The 21,899-nt window shown below is 35.5% G+C and overlaps 1 protein-coding gene across 16 annotated transcripts in view; it reads right to left on the bottom strand.

Annotated features, from left to right (window-relative positions):
* Positions 1–21,899, bottom strand: part of TRDN (triadin) — a 231,780-nt gene that overhangs the window by 27,273 nt on the left and 182,608 nt on the right. For 9 of the 16 annotated variants that reach the window (XM_083857350.1, XM_083857335.1, XM_083857346.1 and 6 more), the window contains 6 exons: positions 12,346–12,372; positions 11,226–11,273; positions 6,341–6,385; positions 5,628–5,645; positions 3,814–3,861; positions 2,912–2,932 (listed from right to left, as the gene is read on the bottom strand). In XM_083857350.1, coding sequence (XP_083713476.1) covers positions 2,912–2,932; positions 3,814–3,861; positions 5,628–5,645; positions 6,341–6,385; positions 11,226–11,273; positions 12,346–12,372 — 207 coding nt within the window. The remainder of the gene's footprint in view (positions 1–2,911; positions 2,933–3,813; positions 3,862–5,627; positions 5,646–6,340; positions 6,386–11,225; positions 11,274–12,345; positions 12,373–21,899) is intronic. The other 7 variants (XM_083857345.1, XM_083857347.1, XM_083857341.1 and 4 more) reach the window with 3 other exon arrangements.

Here is a 21,899-nt window from a genome sequence, read left to right as displayed (position 1 = left end):
ATGCTTAGGCACCATGGGCATTCAACAAAAGCCAATTTTGCTGCTATTAAATGCTAACATACTAAAGTCCTTCAATATTTACCTTTTGTTTATGATCTTGCTCGTAGCTTCTGAGAGATGATACATTACTGCACTGTGACCCATGGAATAATTAGTATCTTTTTCTATTTTCAGAAGAAAAAACTAATTTTTTTTCTGGGGTGCTAAATCTAGGAAAGAGTTTGATGCCCTCGCTTGTTAATTGAGGGAATGTCTCTCTGAGGGATCTGAATGGGCTCAGTTATTTGCATGTACCCTAATTTGGGATTATTTGATTTTCTTAGACAGTCAGGTAGGAGAAGACTGTTGACCTGAAGAGCAGTTGATTTGACCATCTGTTGCATGAAAGGTAAGGGCCATTTTGTCTTCTCAACAAACTTCCGCTTACTCTGAGAACATTGGGAAACATATCACCCCCATTATGGCACTTTCATTATAAAGTGGGAATATAATTTGCCAATTCTTAGGGTCTTTTTTAAATATCAGCCTACATGTTCTTCCTCTTGACTGCCAAATATAGTTTGGTATTCCTGCATGTTTAAGATCTGCTTTGTTTTCTGTTCAAAATAATGTCCCACAATTTGTGAGTCTTTGGTAACTATGCAGGGAGTAAATTCTGTTTCATTATGCATTCAAGTTTGATATATGGTCAATGGCTGTGAAATACTCTCCTGTACACTAAGACAGAAATAGTGAAAAATAAGATGATTTACTAATTGCTTTTAAAATTGAGTGAGTGGCTGTGTGGTGTATACCTGCCTGCCAGGTTAGATCATGGAAGCAAGTTACTACTATGAAATTGTACGTGTTGGTAATTTGGGTAGTTTTCAAACTCAGCCTTGTCTTTCTGTTTATAGCTGCATTTCCTCATGATCCAATTTCTTTACTAACTTAAACCACGTTTGCTTTCACAGTGAGACTGAACAAGACACAATGTGTGAATGCATTCAGCCCAGGATAACTATATTGATTTATTTTACATTTCCACTGGACCTGAACTCCAAAATAGTGAGTATTTTATGTCCATTACTACATCTCATACTGAATTACACAATACTCCTTTCATGTTATAGTTAGTACATTGCACACATGGCTAAGAAATACATGAAGCAAAACTATATAGACCTCTATAAATAAAGAGAGCAGTGATCCAACTAAGTGTTCTTCTTTAAGTGGAGAAAATCAATTTAAAATAGATAGCTCTGGTGTTTAAAATCCTAAGTTAGATCTATTCAAACATGGTTTGCTCAAAGAGGGGCAGTGTACAGAGAATTTTTGTAAATGACCATAGGTTTTCTTGTTGCTGGGTTTTTTTTTTTTTTTTTTTTGTTTGGTTTTTTTTTTTTTTTTTTATTTTTTTTTATTTTTCTAAAGGGGCTGTTAACCTTTACAATAATTCCAAGCAGCAGAATATAATCTCAAGAATGTGGTACAAACATCCTTCTGCAAAGGTCAAGGGAAAATATCCTGGCTATTCGTTATATTCAGAATATAGCGGGGTAATACAGCTCTTGATAAAGAAGCATTGTAAACAGGGATTTTTGTGATGGAAGCATAAGGAATTAGTCACTTAAATTTGTGATGACCCTTTAATAGCAGTGAGTGCCACCACTGGGTCTCTCAGATAAATTGCTGCAGAAGACATTACTGTCAGTGAACAGATCTAGTGAAAACAACACTGAATGAAAGTGAATAATAGAATTAAATAAAGCAAATTTTTCTTAAAATACTGGGAAAAAGGGAAATAAGCCCATGGATAGCCTCACAGGTGGTGATAATTTTGTAATCATAACTGGAAAGTGGAACATTGCTGCTCAGGGCTGAAGGAGATCCTTCAGTGTAGGCACATTTCAGATGCCTTGTGTTCACACTTTCACTTTAAATCTGGGGTTCAGAGTAGCACTATTTTCCTATAGGTGTTTAAGAATAGATATTCATCATCTCTAACTTTAAGCACCTAGCACAAGTGACTGGTCTGGGAAGTTTAGGCGAATCATTTTGCTTTGCCTTGTCGTCAGCTCACTTGCCATCAGAATAACACATGGTTTAGTCTTTATGTGCCAGGCTCAGCAACAAAGAGAAAACACAGATCCTGTGCCAAAGAGGCAACAACTAATTCATCTGTGAAGGTCTATATTTCAGCATTTTCACAATTCAAAACACGCAGTACAAACGCTGTCCTTCTGATTCTTGTCTGACCATGCTTTGCTGTACTGCCACAATAAGCATAAATCTCAGCCTTCGTCTGCTCAGAAGCCTTCCTTAAAAATGACCTTAAACAGGACATTATCCCATGACTTCAGTGAAAGTTTTTGTAATGTGACAAATTCCCCTTGAATTCTCCTTAAAACTAATCTAAATTGAAAATATTCCTTTCTGTTCTTTAATTAAATTTAGGGGTTTTTATTAAGGAAAGGTTTTTTTGGAACAAGGCCAACAACGTGCTTAGTGAATTAATGATGTAAGTAATTTCCAAATGGTAAAAGAAGGAAAACGTTGTCTAATTCAGTTATGCTACATGCTATTTTCTTATTTTCAATAAACAGTATATTTGCATAAATATAAATTATACATCTACACTCATCTAAAACCACCAGAATACCAGTTTTGCTACCAGTGTAATTTACATTATTTTCTAGGGAGTAAAAACTGCAAAAGATTTTGAATCTTGCAGCTTCAAAATATTGCATTATAAATGTGCTTGGTTTTGTTGTGTTTGGCTGTTAGTAAGCAGACAGAATACAAGAGTATCTGTAGTATAAGAAAGAAAATAGAATCATGTAATGTGACAAAATCGTAAAAATGCAAATTGAGAGAGCATGCATCTGAAAAAAACGTTTATATTCCATAAGAAATAAGTCATTGCACATACTTGCAGTGTTTTTCGGTTTGACTGGGAAGTAAAAAGAGGAAAGAAAAATGGTCAAAACAGTCAGGTTCAGCATAGTATTGTTATGGCAGAGAATGGCTTTGTTTGTTCTATATGCTTCTGCATATCAGAACATATTTTTTACTGATGTCACAGTAATTAATAACAATCTAATAATGAATGTTAGTAGTAGGGGTGTTCTCATTTACAGACTGTAATTTTTTTGCTAGAGTTAAAGATGACTAATATTAACAGTAAAAATATTAATTCTTCACTTATTTTCTTTTATGAAGAAGAAAGAAGCAGGCATTTTTTAAACTCCTGTTGATAGTCCACAGTGAAACTGAACAATTCTCCTTCCTATACCAGCATCAATTTTACTCTGCCTTGCAACAACTGAGACTGTGCATGAGCTCTGATATCAGACACATTTACCACAGATGATGGATAGTGGTAAATCATCAAGATCTGAATAATATATCACATGATACCTGCAATGGATGAAAATTAAAGTATTGCTCATCCTGAGAGGCTAACTCTTTCATGAAGTCTAAATAAAAGGAAGATCCCCAAAAATAATTAGCAAGATGGAGCCATTTACAGTAAGCAATTTCAGAAAGCAGTTCAAATTCTTTGCTGACATATGCCTTTGACACAAACGGAATTACAGAAGGAGAAATTTGACCTTTGATATATACATATAACTATATCTTAAAATGACAACCAGCATTACAAGTAGGTACTGTGCTATGTAGTTTGAGATATGGAATGTCAGGACAATGCCATACACCAAAATAGATCACAGGGCCACGGTTTTGACATTTGTCATATGCAATTGTGTTTCACTATTTCTTTAAATAACATTTTCAAAATAAATATGCAAAATAAAATGGAGAGGTGCCTACCTGGTTTTGTAAGGAGGATATCTTTTTCATGTCTGACTACTTCATGTTCTAGATAAAAAACGACAGCATAAAAAAATTGTCATAAAGTTTCTAAGTTACATTTTGCACTGGTGGGTATTTTGGTGTTGTGGTTTTTTTGTTTGTTTGTTTGTTGTGTGTTTTTTTTTGGTTTGTTTGGTTTTTTTGTGTGTGTGTGTGTATCTTTTTTTTTTTTTTTTTTTTTTTTTTTAGTAAGAAGGATTGCATGTATGTTTTTCAGGATTAAGCATTTCCTTTCTCTTGCTTCATGCGGTTATTTTAAAAAAAGACCCCACATGAATGATTATTAAAAGATTACCTACTGAGGGATCTGCCACAAAATAATGAAGTTCATTAGTACTGCACATAGCTTCACAAATATAGCTACTATTAATGCTACTAAGACTCATGCATGCATCTTAAGGAAGAAGTTAGTAAGGTGTCCTATAATTTTTTAAACGTAATTTTTATCTATTTTCAATTTTTATTACTGGAGAGTGAAGAGTAAACTCAGTAACCATTCACTCATCCTTTGTTCTTGATTCAGATATGCTTGAGCTAAATCCCCAAAGTCTTGGACACATACTATTGCATATGAATAAATTGTATTTAGGTGTGGAAAATGCATCTCATCTCCACATGCCCATTTCCCTAGCCTTCCTCCCATCCTTCTTCTTCATAATTATTATTGAAAAAATTATACATTATGTTATATTGTTGGAAATAGAAAAGATGAAGAAGCTTTTTTTTGGAAAAAGATCTAGAAAAAAGAAGTCATACTTAGAAAAAACCGCACCTCAGAGATCTCATAGCACAGTAGCAGCTATGCAATGGAAACTGGGGCCAAAATACATTTTATGGCTGTGGAATCAATGGACAGCTCTGCTGGACCTGTTTCCAGGGGATGTTTCCTACAACTTAAGGACTATCCTTTTGAGAAATAAAGACCCAAAATCATACTGTAAAGTGGAAAGTGCTAAAAATGTGAATGGTCTCTGAAAAAAGGGAAATATGGCTCAGCCTTTATGCTACTCAGATGAATAATTGAACTCCTAATAACTGTGATTTCAGGTGGGGAGACAAGCTGGGAAATTCTGAGATGAGAACATCATATGAAATTTCAAATGGGAAACACTTTTACGAAGCATGAATGAAAAATTGGTTCAGTGAAGAGTGATTCATTTCCCATATCTGGACTTTTTTTGATCATTAAATTATTTGGGGAATTAATTGACAGTTTTAAATATTATTATTGTAGTTTAATCTGCATTCTGAAAGTGTGAAAGGTATAGAAAATCAACAAGCAGGCTGGGGTAAGTTTAGGTATAGACTCTTGAGTTCTTTTTGACTGAGAAGAATTCAGGATGTAGTTATATTAATTAATGTCTTTTTTTTTTTTTTTTTTTTTTTTTTTTTTTTTTTTTTTTTTTTTTTTTTTTTTTTAACGTAGCAGGACCAGTTATTCAACGCAGGAAATTTTTAACAGTGATTTTTAAAAGACTTGTAACTTCTATATGGATTTTTGTTGATGGAACTGTTGATATGGGAAGCCTAGAATGAATCCACTCCTGCACTGAAGTAATCGATTATTCCAAATGGATTTTTATATAGCAATGACAAGAGAGTTTGTTAAATGAAAGGAATAGAAGACATGGCAATAAAGACAATAAAGACATTATAATTTTAAGCAAAACTAGATGTTGCCAAGGGAATGTTTCCTTAGGTATAAGTAAAAAAAGACATACATATTCAACAATTTTACAGGAATTTTTCTGATTAAGGTAAGAATCACATACTTGTTGGTTTTGCCTGGGCTACAGAGGACAAAAGAGGTTAAATTGTAAAAGTTAGATACAGAAAGAAGAGAAAATATACTCTTTTTTTCCCCTTTCTTTTTAACATTCAAGCATTTTATTGGAGTCAGTTTCACTTGTTAGCTTCCCCTGCTTGTGCAAGGATGCACAGCATCCCAACCCTAAAGTTTAAACAGCTTTTGATGTTGACAGCCAGTGGAGATGACAATGTTCTCATTCCTTGGCTGATTCTTCACAGTTTCTAGAACATTCATTACTTGATTTTTTTCCCCCTGTCAGTATTACACAAAAAAATATTAAAAAATAAGACCCTAAGATTTAGAGTTTAGTCCCAAAGCATTTTCTCCATAAAACTGATCCAAAGTCCTAATCCATATGGTAATTTATCCTGATATTTGGGATCCTTTCAGAGGTCTGATTTACAGCTACCCCTCATTTCATTAGTCCAGGTCTGGCTAAGAAGAGGCTGGAACAAGCAGCTAAGGCCTCTGCCTGTTTCATCATTGGAAACACAATTCTTAGTAGAACAGAAGCTACAATTGCTGCTCTGCTGCTTTTGCTTTGTTATCAGTTACATATTTTAAAATCCTGTAAAAAAAATTGCAATGCAAATATACTACACTAGATGAATGCTGAATAGTGTTTAATGTCCCCCATCCCCCTCCATAAATCAGGAGAGAATCAGTTATTCTTACCTGACTTCTCAGTGGGAGTTGTCTTTTGTTGTTTCATTTTCTCCTCTGTATTGTGAAAGCAGCATTAAAATCACAATGTGTTAGCATAAGTTCATATAATTGGAAAAATAATTCTACAGGTGATATTATGCATATGGTTCACAATGACAAAATAAATGCATGTCTTCAGCATCACTATCCCATTATAGCAATGTAAAACAGCATGCAGGCATTATGAGTTCTGACTGCATGGTGAGATCATACTCACGGAAAAAAGTAAATTACTGGGCCTAACATCTCAGCTGATGAAAAACAGCCATATACCCTTCAGTGCCCTTCAGGCAGGCACTCAGCTGGAAACTATCCTGTTCCTGCATCCATTTCACCTCTGTAACAGCACCTTCCTGAGTGTCTAAGTACAACAGCTTAGTATTAAGCAATACTAAGAACTTCTCTTTAGATAGTGCCTAACCACAGACATGGGTGGAGGTATCCACATGTGTCTGCACCTTGAAGATGAAAAAGATGTGGAGGCACCCGAGCATGTAATAGCTCACGGAGGGACACAGGGGACAGTCTGAATGCCAGTCCATACCACCTGCTACTGGACAAGCCAACCTAGACCTAGCTGGACATCTGTCACAAGACCTTGGAGCAGCCTTCAGCTTCTGCTAATCTCATGGGAAAAAGCTGCCCAAGCCCACATGCTCTTGAGCTGCCTGTGGATTTGCTCAGATGATGTGGACCGATGTCAACATCCGTGACCAGACCTGAACTTCCTCTTCTCCAGGTAAATTGGTGGGACTACACTTTCTAATCAAGCGGGGTTTGTTGTACCTTCCCAATATCCCAGTCACATGGAAACTGCGATGTTTATGTTTATATATCTACTCTGCCCGGTTTGGTTGATTTTAAATTCACCCTACCTCATCCTTCTATAGCTCTACTCCATTTTATGTCTTTTTCCATAATTGAACTCAAGCCCCTCTCCTGTTACAATAGGACATGAAACAAAGATGCTTGACTCCAGCCAGAAGGCAGTAGAAATCAGAAACCTTTATTTACAATTCACTGAGCCCTTTTATAACATGCTGCACTAAGAGGGCATGTTATTGGTCCATAGGACTGACACCTCTCCCATTGGCTCAGTAACAGAAATAGCAAACAGCACCTGTTGTTATGGGAAAGGAATATTATTTACACAAGGTTGTTTTGGGAAAAATAAAACTGCTGAAAAGTTTCCCTTGGGAAGAGGTCAGCAATTCTCAGGCTCAGAAAATATCGAGTCCACACTCTCCTAACCTCTACCTTTCAAAAATCACATACATTACGAAATTCTTCTTAAATATGCTCAAGATTCAGACTGTATTCGCCATTCCTCTTGCTGAAAGCAATTTGCAGCCACCTGCCTCTGGCCCCTTCCTTTCCACTAAGACCTCTGGAAGGCATCAGATCGAAGACACAATGACTGGGTAGAGATCAGGTTGGGAAGATATGTCTTGGTCCCCTTTTTTTGCTTGTTTGGTCTATTTCTGGAAAAAAAAATCAGTACTGATGTGGTCAAATATATGGAGGGTTAACACTCTATGGTTACTGATATTTTCTATTTGGAAATTAAATGTAGCTCTACATTGCTATGCTTTTCATGTGCTTTTTGGTATGTGACAATTTAATTTCTCTTAATTTGTAGTAAGTTTAAGACATTTTTATCCCCCCTATTCAGCTCTTGTTACTGTCAGTTTCTTATGTAAGCAATGAAATAAAAATCTCTTCTATGTGTTGTGAATGTCTGTGAAGCTAGAAGTGGTTTATAGCACAACCAGCAACTTGAAGATGCAACTTATTGAGAAAAAGCATCCTTTTTTTCTGCTGTTAGAGGAGCTGTAACGGGTAACAGTGCATTTTACTAATTTAGATTGGAATATTAAACCTTCTATGTTCCAATACAGAAGAAAACCTGGTTTACTGACTTTAAACGAAGGCAACATGCACTGGATTAATGACAAGTATAAATCAAAAGGCTTCTCTTTCTTTGGGTATTATCCTGATGCTTTTGAACACCAAATAAAATATTTTTTCCTTTCCTAATTCTGTTGAGAATGTACCGCAATATTTGCTTTGTAACTCTGGGATAATAATTCTGTGAGGAAATAAGTTAGGAAATAAGTTTGTGAGTGGATGACATATCTGATTCATTTGAAAGTAGGGGCAGTGTTTCTTCTCAGAATGAATTTATTCTAGAAAATTGGACAGGGCTGTGGATTTGCCTTCATCTGGGAATGAACACAGTAATTCTCTGGTATTCATTCATCCACCTATTCTGCAGCCTAACCACACAGCAAATATTGGTCTGCTGATCCCACTGGAGAGCAAACACCCTGATGCATTCCCTGGCAGAATTATAGGTGGTGGCTGCTCGGCTTTTTCTCTCAGTTTCTAGCCACTGGTTGTAGCCAGAAGGGAAACTGAAGGAGCAGAATATCCAGATTTAAGGAGAACAATCTCTATAAGAGACTTCAAGACATCAGGAAGCTTCATAAAATTCTTCACCACATTCAGTATGAAGAAAAGCAGAGAAAAACATATGATGAGGATAGTACATATAGTTTTGACAAGAACGTAAGTCATATTTCTAATGTCTAATTTTTAATTTTTGTTTACCATATCATAAGTCTTGCAAATTAAAAAAATTAAACAATTTTGAGAACTTCATAAAGCTATAAAGAGAAAAAAAATTTATATATATTTAAAAAAATCCTGGTTTTGAGTAAGCCCAAAGTTTACAGTTCTGAAATCTTTCATTGAAGAGAATTTATTTCCTCTGCAGGGCTCCAGTTTTGCGGCACTTCATGCATTAATATTAATTTTTCCCTGATGTATCTAATTTAAATGGAAAAATATAAGACTATAAACATTTCTCTGTGTATTGCAGGCAATTTCAGCAGAATTACATCAGGAATTAATCCCCTTTCTTTACTTGCTTTCACTAACATACACAAAACACTCTTTAATTTAAACTTTTCCTTACGGGCTCAATATATTTTCTGAAATTCTGTAGCATTTCATTCATGTAATACTTCTAAGTCTGATGACAGGAGGCATAGGAAAAATGGTTTGAAGCTGCATTGAATCAAGGTGAAAAAGGAGGCCACTGTTTTGTACAGAATGAAGCTTTTATAATTCAAGCTGCTAACTCAAGAGCACTCATTGGCACACAGCAGGCAGAAGCACTATTACCACCACTGCCTGCAGATTAATACTTCCAGTCATCAAGTGAAACTCAAAACAGCCACTGTTCTCCAAAGCAATCATTAAGCACCTGAGAATAGAGATTTTATGCTAAAGGAAATTTAGCAAGCATTTTCCTTTTTTTTTTTTTTTTTTTTTTTTTTTTTTTTTTTTTTTCTTTCAAGCACTTGAATTCCAAGGGCTTGGAGTCTGGAATGTACTGTATTTATGCTAGAGCAAAATCCTCATCAGTCTGATATACCGGTTTGTGACACAGTGCTCTGATATTTGAGAATGCCTTACCACGGAAATTTATTTTCCTGCTGCTATATGGATGAGGTAGGGCTAATTGTGCATCAGGACTGATTTCATTTAGCAGGAAAGTTGAGTGGTCATGCCACCCGTCCAGGCAATCCACTTTCTGGCCTCCACTGAGGCCACCAAGCTTGGCTTCCTCACTAGGAAAGTCCTGCCTTGGCTGAATTCACCTAATGCCTGAAGCATTCTGCTAGCTGTTAATACACAAAAAGTGAGCAATGAGTTAAATAAAAAGCTTGTCCTGTGTGTCTTAAACAGAAGAAGAGAGAAATATTATTTCCCTGTTGACTCAAAACCAATACATCTCTACTAAATCAGATTGTAAATCTTCCAGGAAACCTCAAAATGTCTATGACAATAGGTAAGTTACAAGGTAGAATACTGTACATGAGAGAAATGAATGAGAAAAATATTAAATACATAGGAGAAATTGATTTCTTAGAAAGAAAAGTAGAAAAAAAAGTAATGAAATAAAACCTGCTTGCTTGACATTGAACACATAAGCTTTAACTGGTATATTTAATCATTTATTCATGGGCACTTCATTTTAATGTGAAGTTCAAACAGCAGCACTGCCAGCAAAGGTCAATAGGATGTGGATACTTGCTTTCCAGTCCCCCCTGCTTCTGGAGTAAGGACTAGAAAACTACTCAGTACTCAGTAGTGATGGAAGCTGAGCATCAATAGCTTAGTTTTCTGTGAGGTTACTCTCTTAATCTTGTTAATTGTTAATTCACACCAGACTCAGCCGTGGATCCTTGAGTGCCTTCCTCCTCGAAAAACATGTTTAGGACAGAGCCCTGGTTTGAAAGAGGGACCCTTTGTCCTGCTCACTGCAGCCAGTTATTACCTACAGTTATTACATTTTACCCTAGTGCACAGTCAGTCTAGGATTAGTATTGCTATTCTTAGTTACTTTTGAGTTTCAGGAACTGGAGGCTGACTCTGCTGCTGAGTGTGTATTCTATGAGATTGTAGCTTCTCCTTTTTCGGGGGACCATGCTCACTTAATGTTATAACTAATTTGCTGAAAAGGCTGAGAAGGGTTAATTCCCAGTGCACCTCTTTGATGTAGTGCAGGGCAGTAAAGCACTGGTTCCTCACACTCTGGAAAATGGGTTTGGCTAATGCTTTTTACTACACCAGCGAGAAAAGCCATGGGAACAGTCAAAAAACTGTGACAGCCAAATCCTTTCAGTTTAATTTCACTCTCTTTTTTTTCCTCTCCAAGACACTGGGAAAAACCAATGGCACAAAGCAAAACACCTGTGCCTACCTCAAGGAAGTTTCCAAGTTTGCAGACCACACATCTTTATTATGTGGAGCTGGGTGTATGCAGAGGTTACTTTACCAAACCTACCTGGCTTGCTCTGAGAGACAGCCTTTTCACGTTTAACACGTTCATGCTCTGAAAACAAGAACCCCTATATTAGAAGGCTTTTTAATTTTTAGAAGATTTTAAAAATAGAAGATTCTCATTATAGTTTTAAAAGATGACTTTGTATTATAGATTCACAGTAGACTTGAGAAGAATTTTTGAGAGCTATATTTCTCAAGAAACTATGTTCAACTACTTTTTCCTGATAAAATTAAAATAATGAAAAGTGTTTTTAAAACTTTTTAATGTGGTTTAATTATTTTCTGTGCATTTTTAGAAATATAGTATTTCTAAAATTGTTAATTGCTTCTAATATTAATTATGATTGCTATCACTGGTCTTCTGTATAGAAAATTTCTCCTTGGTGTTTAATATAGAAATGATGGCAGTTTTTATTACAACAGAATTAGGGTTTTTTTTTGTACAGAGTGCCAAATAAATGTTCAGTATCCTGCATAAATAAAAAGAAAAAAAATGCTTTCCATGTTTCTCTGTGTCCTGGATTTGGCTGTACTAGAGCTAATTTTCTTCATGTTAGGTAGTACAGGGATCCCATAAATATAATGTGAAGCACTAACAATAATGGATCTTAGTCTGTATTATAATATGACGTGTATGTCATTTTCTGTTCTTTAAAAACAGTGTGCTATTCAAATCCCAACATTAGAAGACAGAAAATAATTCAGGGAAATTTTAGAAATATGTTTAATTCAGACTTGTAGCTCTGATGTCTAAGCTGTGCAGCAGGTGAGCATTGCAACATACCAGGAAATAAATCTCTAAACCTGGACAGAGAATAGCACAGACTCTTCCCCATCTGTGGCCCCGTGATTATTTCTTAGTGTGAAGCTGCCATAGAGACAAAAGACATAGGTAGGTCTCAGGTGAACTGGAAAATGGTTTCCATGCAACTGGAACCTGTGAAACACACCTGGTCCTGCATTACAGAGTGAGCCATTGAAAACCAGTTTCATAAGTCAAAATGTAGTGTGAGTTTGTGTTGATGAACTCCACCTTAAGCTGCTAAAACTTTGTAAAAATCGGGAAATATCTTCCTTCTGAAAGGTAAAATAATAATATTCTCTATCACCTCGGTACTTACTGTGTTCATGAGGGTTCTCTGAGGTAGCTAGAAGTAAACAAAAAAGGCATAATTTAATATTTTTGTAGCTGTGATGCAGAATTTAGTTAATTTCTTAATGACATTTTAGGCACATAAAATTTCACTGAAATCTGTATTGAAGTGTGCAACAGTTACATTGTCTTACCTACACTGTCCACCCCAGATGCATAAATAGCTAAGGAGCATAGGCACCCTAAATTCCTCATTTAGCCAAAATTTAGTACAAATACCACTGGAATGCTCTGCACCTCTTCTGAGGACTGAGTCACCCTCACTAAGTGCTGACCATACATGAAACCTGGGGAAACTACCTGGCCAAGTAAGGTGCTCACCTTACTTAATGCCCACTAAGAGACAGGGCAAATTCAGACCATAAGATTTCTACTAGACAAAGACAGAAAAATAATTTTAGCTTAAGTGAGGAAACAACACCTAGGCAGTCTAAAGATAAGAGTCCCTGACAATTGCACCTGCTCTATGAGGCCAATGAATTTCAGATGGATTCAGTGATACTCCAAGAAACAGAAAGATATTTAAAAATGTTCAGTAACTTCATTAGGCTACTTCTAAACAAAAGGATTTCAGTGTTGCAACTTCTAAACTTTGTGTAATTTCATTTTCTGCATTTTTCCAAAAAAATCCCAGATGAGATAAAACTGAAAGCCAAGTGAATACTTTCAATGGATGTTAATAAAACATTCCTCAGGTGGAGAGAGACCTTGGCAGCTGTACCCAATGTCATTATTGCATCTGCAGAAGGAAGTGAAATGTCAAGGCCTAGCCCTCCAGCTGGATTTTTCTTCTTGACTTTTGCTGTGCAGCTGCTGTTTTCAAGAGGAAAAAGGCCCTACCACCTGCATATCTTCTGTGTGCGAGAGAGAGAAATCCCACAGAGAGATGCAGCAGGGCAGGGGATGAGCTGCCTCTGCAGCCCCAGCAGCACAAGCAATAAAACTGCTGCTGTGAGCTCCCAGGCTGTGATTCACTGAGCTCCTGAGCTCCCCAGATCCCACTTGGGACAAAACCTGCTGTGCATGTGGCTTTCTCCTTCACTTGTTTTCCCTGCAGTATTAAATCCACTCCAATTTTATATCCAGTGTCTAGTCAAAGTTGTTGTTGTGCATTTAAGGAGAGAGAACTGGAGACGGTATACAGAACAAAGTGAAAAAAAAAAAAAAAACAAAAACAAAAACCCCAGAACATTTTTATGTGTAATAAAGATTAAAGATACAAAGTAAATGTATATGCTTGTTCCAAACTGAGGAATCAGAAATAAGAAATCAAAGGAGGTCCTATGACAAAGCCACATTTGTAATTTTTATATGTGTAAGAAAACCTTTTTATAAATTTAGGCTCATTTACACCCCAAAACCAATGAAAAAGTAGTTTCTTAAGCATCATAGGCTGAGGCAGATTCTATTGTAATTGAGTTTCCTCCAATATGTAAAAAAATTGTAGAGGGAATTACTTTTTAATTGTGTCAAAAGACATAGTGAGATATGCTCAGGTAAAATGAATTTCAATTTGCAAAAAGGAATTTCACAGCAAATATTTAAATCAAATCTGAATATTACACCAGAGGCTATTATAATGACTTACATAATTAATGCAGAATATTGTGCCATATAACTCGTTCAGTAATCACTCCAAATAATCAGAGCTAGGCCACATATGAACAGTGTTAATTTAAAGACTCTCTACTGACACTGCTTTACAAATCTAACAAACTTTTGTAATAACATCCTTTTCTAAGATCTGCCTAAAATCAAAACACAACCATTACTCCTTAACTTTCCAGTGAAGCCAGTACAGTTATTTCCCTTTTTATGCTGGTAAAGAACAGTCACAGAGAATGTGTAAAACAATAGGAACTCAGCTAAATCCAGCCCCTGAAGTTTGTGAAAGTATCTGTGTTGTCCTTTTCCATCTTTTCTGTGGAGGCATTAATCAGTCAAATGTGTATAATGTCAGCATCAAGACAGATTGAACACTGAGATTACTGCTATCTGTGCTTTGCCTAAAAAGTCTAGCTTTCTTATTTCTGGCATAACACTCAGAGATATTTCTACCAGACATTTTAATGAAATAATGAATATATTTAAGGCTAAAAATCTCTACAGTGTTGGTTATTCTAAAACATATCTATATGTTTTCAGTAAAAAAAAGCTGAAATGAAACACTAAGGTGACATTTTGAAATGGTATCTGGGCCAAAAAACCAAACCTTTATATTTTGCTAACTGTGATTTCAGTCTATTCAATATTAATGCTATCCTTGTTCTGTGTTATCTCATAAAAAATGCAACTCAAATGACTTACAGACTAACAGAAAGTTTAAAAATGAAACCCTAAGTCCATTAGATTCATTTTTACAGTATCACAATTGCCTATAACATGGATACCTTGATTTTTATTCTACTTAGTGAAAATGGCAAGATGATAGTCCAGATCAGACTTTGCAAAATGTTTAATGATGTATGTTATTTAGGAATCTTACACACTTGATGTAGTATCTTGCACTGAAAGTGCAAACAAGCATTTTTTCTTTTGGCCACTGATGGTAAGAGAGTGTTGGGCTAAATCAACTCTTGGTCTCATTTCAAATAGTTGTTCTCATGTCATTAGGTAGCAGGACTACTTACTGGGTAAAAAAGTACTTATTGTTCAAAATGTTAGAAAATTCAGTCCTAAGTAAGAGTTTTATCTTCGTTTGTTTAACATTTAAACCGTACTAGAGGAGGAACAAGGTCAGATTTGAATAGAATGAAAACAGTTGGATTTTTGATGAAGTATTTGAAGCTACATGAGAAGAGGATCAATGAAATTATCTGGTTCTACTCTCAGCAAAAATCTGAAATGTCTTTTCTGCCATTCTAAATTAAACTTGGAAAATTGGTTTCATAGATATCTTGCTGCTTTTCGCGTCAATTTTTTTTTGACTTGCCTGCTATTTTGAAGGCCGCAAGGGTATTAATTATACCATGCTGTATTTTTGTAAATTAGATTCTGATACAGGTTCAGAAATGAAATCCTGCATTTTATTGAACCATAAATTGGTGAGGTTAAAAGCAGAATGTGCTTTTTGATTATAACACATCTATTTTCCATCTGGGTAACAATTATATGCCTTTCAGACAGCAAATATATTTGTGAATGTGCACATCCTGTAAGAAAAGAATATGTTGTGCAAGAAATAAAAGCAATGCCAGAAGTACTTGTTTCAGTTAAGAAAAACAGAATAATACCATATGCTGTAACTGGGAGAAAATATTTCCAGTTAGATAGTTATAAATGTATTATAAATAAGAAATTTACTTTCCATTAGACAAAGTAAAAGCCTGGTTTATTTCCCATTAAAGAGAGCACAGAGATTCTTTACCATGTTTTGGACTGGACATTGCATGAATACACAACACACACCTAATGTTAATATGTAAGAAAATTACAGGCCAAGAGAGAGATCAAGATCGACAGGAATCTTCTAATGGAATTATCAAAATTTGAAATGTATACCTTTCAGTTTATGCATCATGACAAAGGCAAAATTCAATTTCCATATTTAATATGAGTTCATTCTCCCTGAACTACAGACAAACTAACTATTTGTCCTTCATACAAATTAGTGGACATTACTCCTTCCAAATTTAAGTCTCAAGAACTTAAGAGACTACGTCATTGTGCATAATTTAAATAAGACAGTTTTGGTCTGGTTAGGTCAAGGTTTTTCAAACTGTGAAGCAACTGTATTATAAAGGAGATAAACAGAACAAAATATATTCCTTATATGACTCAGAAAATAAATTCAGACAAAAGGGGATTATTAGGACTTACCACCCTGTTGAGGAGCAGTTCCCTACATTTGTAAAGTCATTGTCTGTACTCTTTGTTATTCAAAGAAGTCAAATGTTCACACAAATTTTTAGATGGGCAGACCTGATCTGTCATATCTGCCTGTGTCCTCTGGCTAGATGAGCAGCTGGCAGACTGTGTTGCAATGCCAGTCTACCGAGCATATGTCTAAAAAAGTGACTCAAAAACCAGATTAGCTGCAGCAGGATTCCTGAAAAGAGAATGGCTTGTGCTCATCCTGACCTTTGCTCTACGTTAAAAAATTACCTTGACAGAGCACGACCAAGAGTTACCCCATGGCTGAGTGAAAGCAAAGAAAGCAAGAAACATGTGGTGGTGGCATAAATAGGGAATTTGGTATATGATTAAAATACAGTGTGTGCTGTACAAGCCTTGTCCTCACAGGATCCCTTAATTCCCTACAACAACCATTTTACATTTCTGGCTTGCTTTAAACCTAGTATTTTACAGGATATTTGTCCATGTTTCTAAACATTCAGGAAGTATTATATCACATTAACATGTCAAATATGAAATGCTAGGTGATTAAGGCTGCCTGAAATATTTATAGGGAAGCAGAGAGATTGATCTTCTTACCCCTACTCTCAGTCTAGGAATGCTCCTCTGTGTCTGTGCATCTCCACAGACTGCCTTGGATCACTCTATCAACAGTGGCTGAAGGATGATAATAGGATAAAAGGTTAAGACAAACCCTCCTAAAAAGCCATGGTTTTCCATTATCATTAATACTTAACCACTGATATTAGAACCTGTAGGGTCTAATAACTTGCATCCGACTCATATTCCTATTGTCACTTTACCCAAAAAAGGCTGTTAGGCTGCCTTCACAGTCCTTACTGCCTTATTTTCATTACCAGAGCAGCCTGGCCCAAGATATCTATCTGCTTTCCTAGAGTTGTCATGTTTGTGTCCTTGCTGTTTGCTTTGTTTTATACCTCGGGGCTGCATATGGAAAAATGAGCTGACTCTTGGTTTTGGAGGATTTTGTTGATGTTGTCTAGAACAGCTTGTTTTTTTAAGACTTGTTTTTAACTGGCAGTTCAGGAATACTTTATGTAACAGGGAAAACCAAATAGTAATACAGAGAGATGAGGGAAGGGAGAAACTTTATCATGGCATAAATACAATAGATGTAGCAAAGAAGTACAGACATTTCCAACATTTTTAAATGATCTTTAATAAGAGGAACTGCTTCAACTTCCATCTGAGATGCATGCCTTTAGGAATCATCAGTAATGATCCCAATCTTTCTCTGTTTCCCAGTTTGTCACTTAAACAATAGAAATGCTCTGGGAAATGTAAGTTGTTGAAACAGCAATCTTGCATGATGGCACTGAAAACTAATATCTTTAAAGTACTATAAGTCCTAAAATCCCAGGAGAATTGTCTTCCATCGACAGAGCTGGAAAGAATAAAATTTCAGTCAAATGTAGATGAGGTACATCTGCTGCATTAATGCATTTCATCTTTAGGCACGTGTGGTGAAAGACCTGAAGAGCTTCCTCTCAATATCATCCTCAGCTTCTGACGTTTTCATGTGCTGTTCCCTGAAATTGTGGGATGGGAACATACAGATGAAGGAGAGTATGCTAATAAGCTTTCACTTTTAGAAATATCAGTTTTACATTTGCATATAGCTAAGGCAAACCACAGTGAAGCTTGGGCTGTCTTTATTGCAACATGAATTATTGGCTCACAAAGGGCATCTGAGTGAAATCAGGCAGACTGAAGTTTATTGGATGTTAGAATGATTTTTCAGAATATAGATGTTAGTTTATGCAAAAAATGTTTGCCACTTTATATTAAAAATTGGAGCCAAAAGTAGCACCTCTTGCTGGTGTTAATATTCATTATAATTGAATCCTCAGTCATAATGCCTGCTATTGGTGAAAGCTGACAAACTAACCCCCTGGGTCCAGATTCCATGCAAACACTTTAAAAAGGAGCTTCCTCATTGAGGTCTTTCTTATCTATGACTGGATTTGTAAAAGTATAATAATGGATGGAAATATATTTACATATGTTATTAAATAAATGTGAAATAATAATAAATTAGAAAATAATAAGATGACTATGGAAATCTAGAAAAGAAGAATTTTGGAGGAGAGATTAGTTGATATAAGGGGCGGAGAACAATAAAAATTAATTATCTTTTGAAAAAATGGACTTTTCCCCGTGTGTGCTACTCAAATTAACATGGTGATTAAAGCAAAGGACTAATGACTAACTTCTAGACACATAATGTACTGATCCATCTTTGTTCTTCATGAAATACTGCTGATCACTGCTTTTGCTTTGATTACAACTTTGTAAAAGCACATTTCTGCAAATGATATCTGCATAGATAAGAAAAAGAAAGGTAGATTGACACTAGAAGGACTATTCATTCTGGAATTGCATCTGAATAGAATATCTCTGAGCATTCATTTTCACACATCTTTGTGCAGTGCAATAAAGTAATAGTTTATCCCATGGGGAAATTTTTAGCCAATTAAACACGTGCTATGTGGATATGCAGGTGTTCAAACATATTATACTGATTGACAGTATAATATGACATCGTGCCAACATATATGTGTTATACCTAACTTACAGTCACAACACAGGCCACCAATTACACAGAGCACTCTTTCTTCAGAAATCACAGGTGTTTCATAATCATTAAAACAGTAGTTTAACTGACTCTAGCTTTTAGTAGCAGGGGCTGAATAAATGACTGTTGTACTTTAAGGCAAGGAAGAATGATTAACACAAGTTGTAATCATAACTGCAATTGAAATGGTGTGCCAGGTCTGTCGATATGAATAATTTTGCAGGTTGGTTGTTATATAAGACTTAAAAGAGCGTAATCTCAATTTTACCTTGAATAGATTACGAAGTTGTAACCAATGTCAAGGCTTTGGTTAAATCCTACTAAGAATACAAGTATTGGCATTTTTTGAAAATACCTGAATACCAGGTAGCATCATTAGTTTTATGTGCTTTAATTGTGGGTACACCAAGGTGTTAGGTAGATAAACATGGGGATTTCACCTTACTGTCAAAATGTCTAGATTAAATATTTGCATTAGATCCTCCATCTAAGGATAATGAGAGTGGATATTCAATCAATTAAGATCTACAAATGACTTGCTCCTTCTTCCCACTTCTCTTTCAATGTCAGATTCTTAAAAGAGAAGGAAAGTTGTTAATTAGCAACAAACAATCCTAATATCCATTGATCTTTGTTTTCTGTTCTTGTTACTAAAGCTAAACTATATTCTCTGTTATAATTAAGTGAGAAATATAAACATCTCAAGGGGCAAGTAATTGTATTCTGGTACAGATACAAGACAGATGAGACATTTTTTGCAGATACTTATTTCTCTCCATCAGCCCTAAAATGAGACTAGGGTGAACAGTTTCAGTGTATATGCTTAACTTTAGACATCTAAATTTGTGTGAGGTAAAGTTTCTTAAAGATTACATTAATCTGAGTATCTTAAAAATTCTTAAAATTCATTAATTCAGTGAAAGGTCATGAGTTTGAGACAGTCATTCCTCTACCTGCTTATATTGAATGGGTCATGTCTTATCCCACTGAAATATCTGCAACATGGAAAGTTCTGTCCATCCCTAAAAAGAGCTTGTACAGATCATTATATCTCACATAGTCCTGTAAAATAGACATAAATTATTTATATCCTTATGATAGTTGAGACAAGGAAAACAGAGGTCAAGCAAATTTCAATTAACTGATGTAGTCTTTTCAGATAATTTTCTTTATTTAATATAAATTATCTGTTCATCAATGTTCCTTGAAAATGCTGGGGACTTGTTATTTTAGCATGGGAAATCAAGGCTCACCAGTGCATGGGTAGCCATCTATTAAATTGAAAACAACTTTAGTCAGGAGTGGATTTACATTGAAAAACATCTTGTCTGTAGTTCAAGATTTCTGTAAAGTGTTCTTCAGTAAAATCACTTTATTTAACTCTTAATCTGATGCTGGATGACAACATTAACTATAGTTTGGAAGATCCTTTGGGCTCCATCTTGTGGCTATTTCAGTGATTGTTACCTTTGAGAGAGCTGCCAGCCTTCAGCTGGTCAAAATAGTACTACTAGTTTCAACAGCATACTAGCACATGGCTGTATTTATAATTTTCCCATATATAATACAGATTTTAGACCCTAATTTAAGAAAATAGTTTTAAAAGTATTTGTAATGATTTGGAGTATTTTAATCCCTTAGTTTAGGACTAAGTTCTATTAAGAGGCTGTGTAATACACTTTGCAGTTATAGAGTCAGATAATCTACTTTCTTATCCCTTGATGCTTGTTAAAAAACGGCATAATGAAGCTGTGGTTCATCTTGAACCAGTGGAATCTGCAGCTGAGCAGAAATCCCATGCGACCATGACCATTTGCTTTATGAATAAGATGGCTGACTTCTAATTTTTCCAGTCAATTACAAAACTCAACAGTTCTGAAATTCTCCTTGTTTATTTTTTTGTTTTGTTGTTGTTATTTTTATTTGTTTGTTTTGTTTTTAGTTTGGAAAGCATCTTGATTTTTATATATATTGAAAAGGGACGCTGCTGTGCCTTGGCTAGTTTATTCCACACTCTGTGTGCAGAACAGCAGTTTCCAAGCCATACAGTGCCATTACAAGGAGTACTAGAAGGAAATTGTTCTTTACTGAATTATCAAAAAGATGTAGTTTGAAGCTTGAATGTACATGGCTTGCCCATTTTCTCCTTTTGTTTGATTTTAGCTGCACTCAGATTATATACATTTTTTACACCACGATGCATTTATTGATAAAAAGTTGAAGTGTGAGCCCACATACTCTCCTGTCAATTTATTTTGATGAAACTTGTCACACGAATGTGATTTTCATTTTGCTTTCTAAACACTAGTAAATGAATTTAAGAGCAAGATGTAAGAGTATTAATGCTGAAAATCAGAATGGGAATGTTGCTACTGACAGGCAACCAGTGCCTGCTTCTCACGAACTTACAAGTCCTCATAATATCTGACTGTAGGCAGGCTACAGAGCAGATGAGCCTCACAGAGGTCTTGAATTAGATGGGCTCTCAGAGGCAAGGCAGAGTTTGTTCTCTGTGTCTTGTTCATTAGGTCCAAGGAACCTGGAGAAACCAACTCCCTGGCAGCTCAGGTTCATGATTCCCTTTCAACAATGGGAGTGTTCTTAGATGCACTCATGAGAATGAGCAACCACAGGGACCATGTCATAGTTGAATCCTGTTTGGTCCACTAGAAACACAGATGTAAAGAATCTTTACTAAACAAGACTTCCTGACACTGACTGGAGAGAGGACTCACTAAGCTTACTTGCTTGACATCCCCAACTCAATCCGTGTCCTCTATTGTCAGAAATAAATAGGAGATGAGAAGTATGAATTGAGATAAGAAATCCCACTTTACACAAAACTAGGAAAACTTGAAGTTTTCTTTGATCTGGCTCTATTCCAAACAAAGGATTTTTGTAACACTCTGTAGTTATAAAACATTTTTGAAATATGAAAATATTATTTTGGCTTATAGGAACAAAAATAATTATTAATATTTCTTTCATTTCAAATGGTAATTAAGTGTGAAAAAAATGTTGAATATTTCAGCATGTTACATTTCTGTTTGCTGTTTTCTGGAGATGCCCTG

The sequence above is a fragment of the Zosterops lateralis genome, assembly GCF_965231275.1.
Source record: "Zosterops lateralis genome assembly, chromosome: 3".
NCBI lineage: Eukaryota > Metazoa > Chordata > Aves > Passeriformes > Zosteropidae > Zosterops > Zosterops lateralis.
Note: the sequence above shows the minus strand (reverse complement) of the source record. Positions and strands in the feature narration are given on the sequence as shown.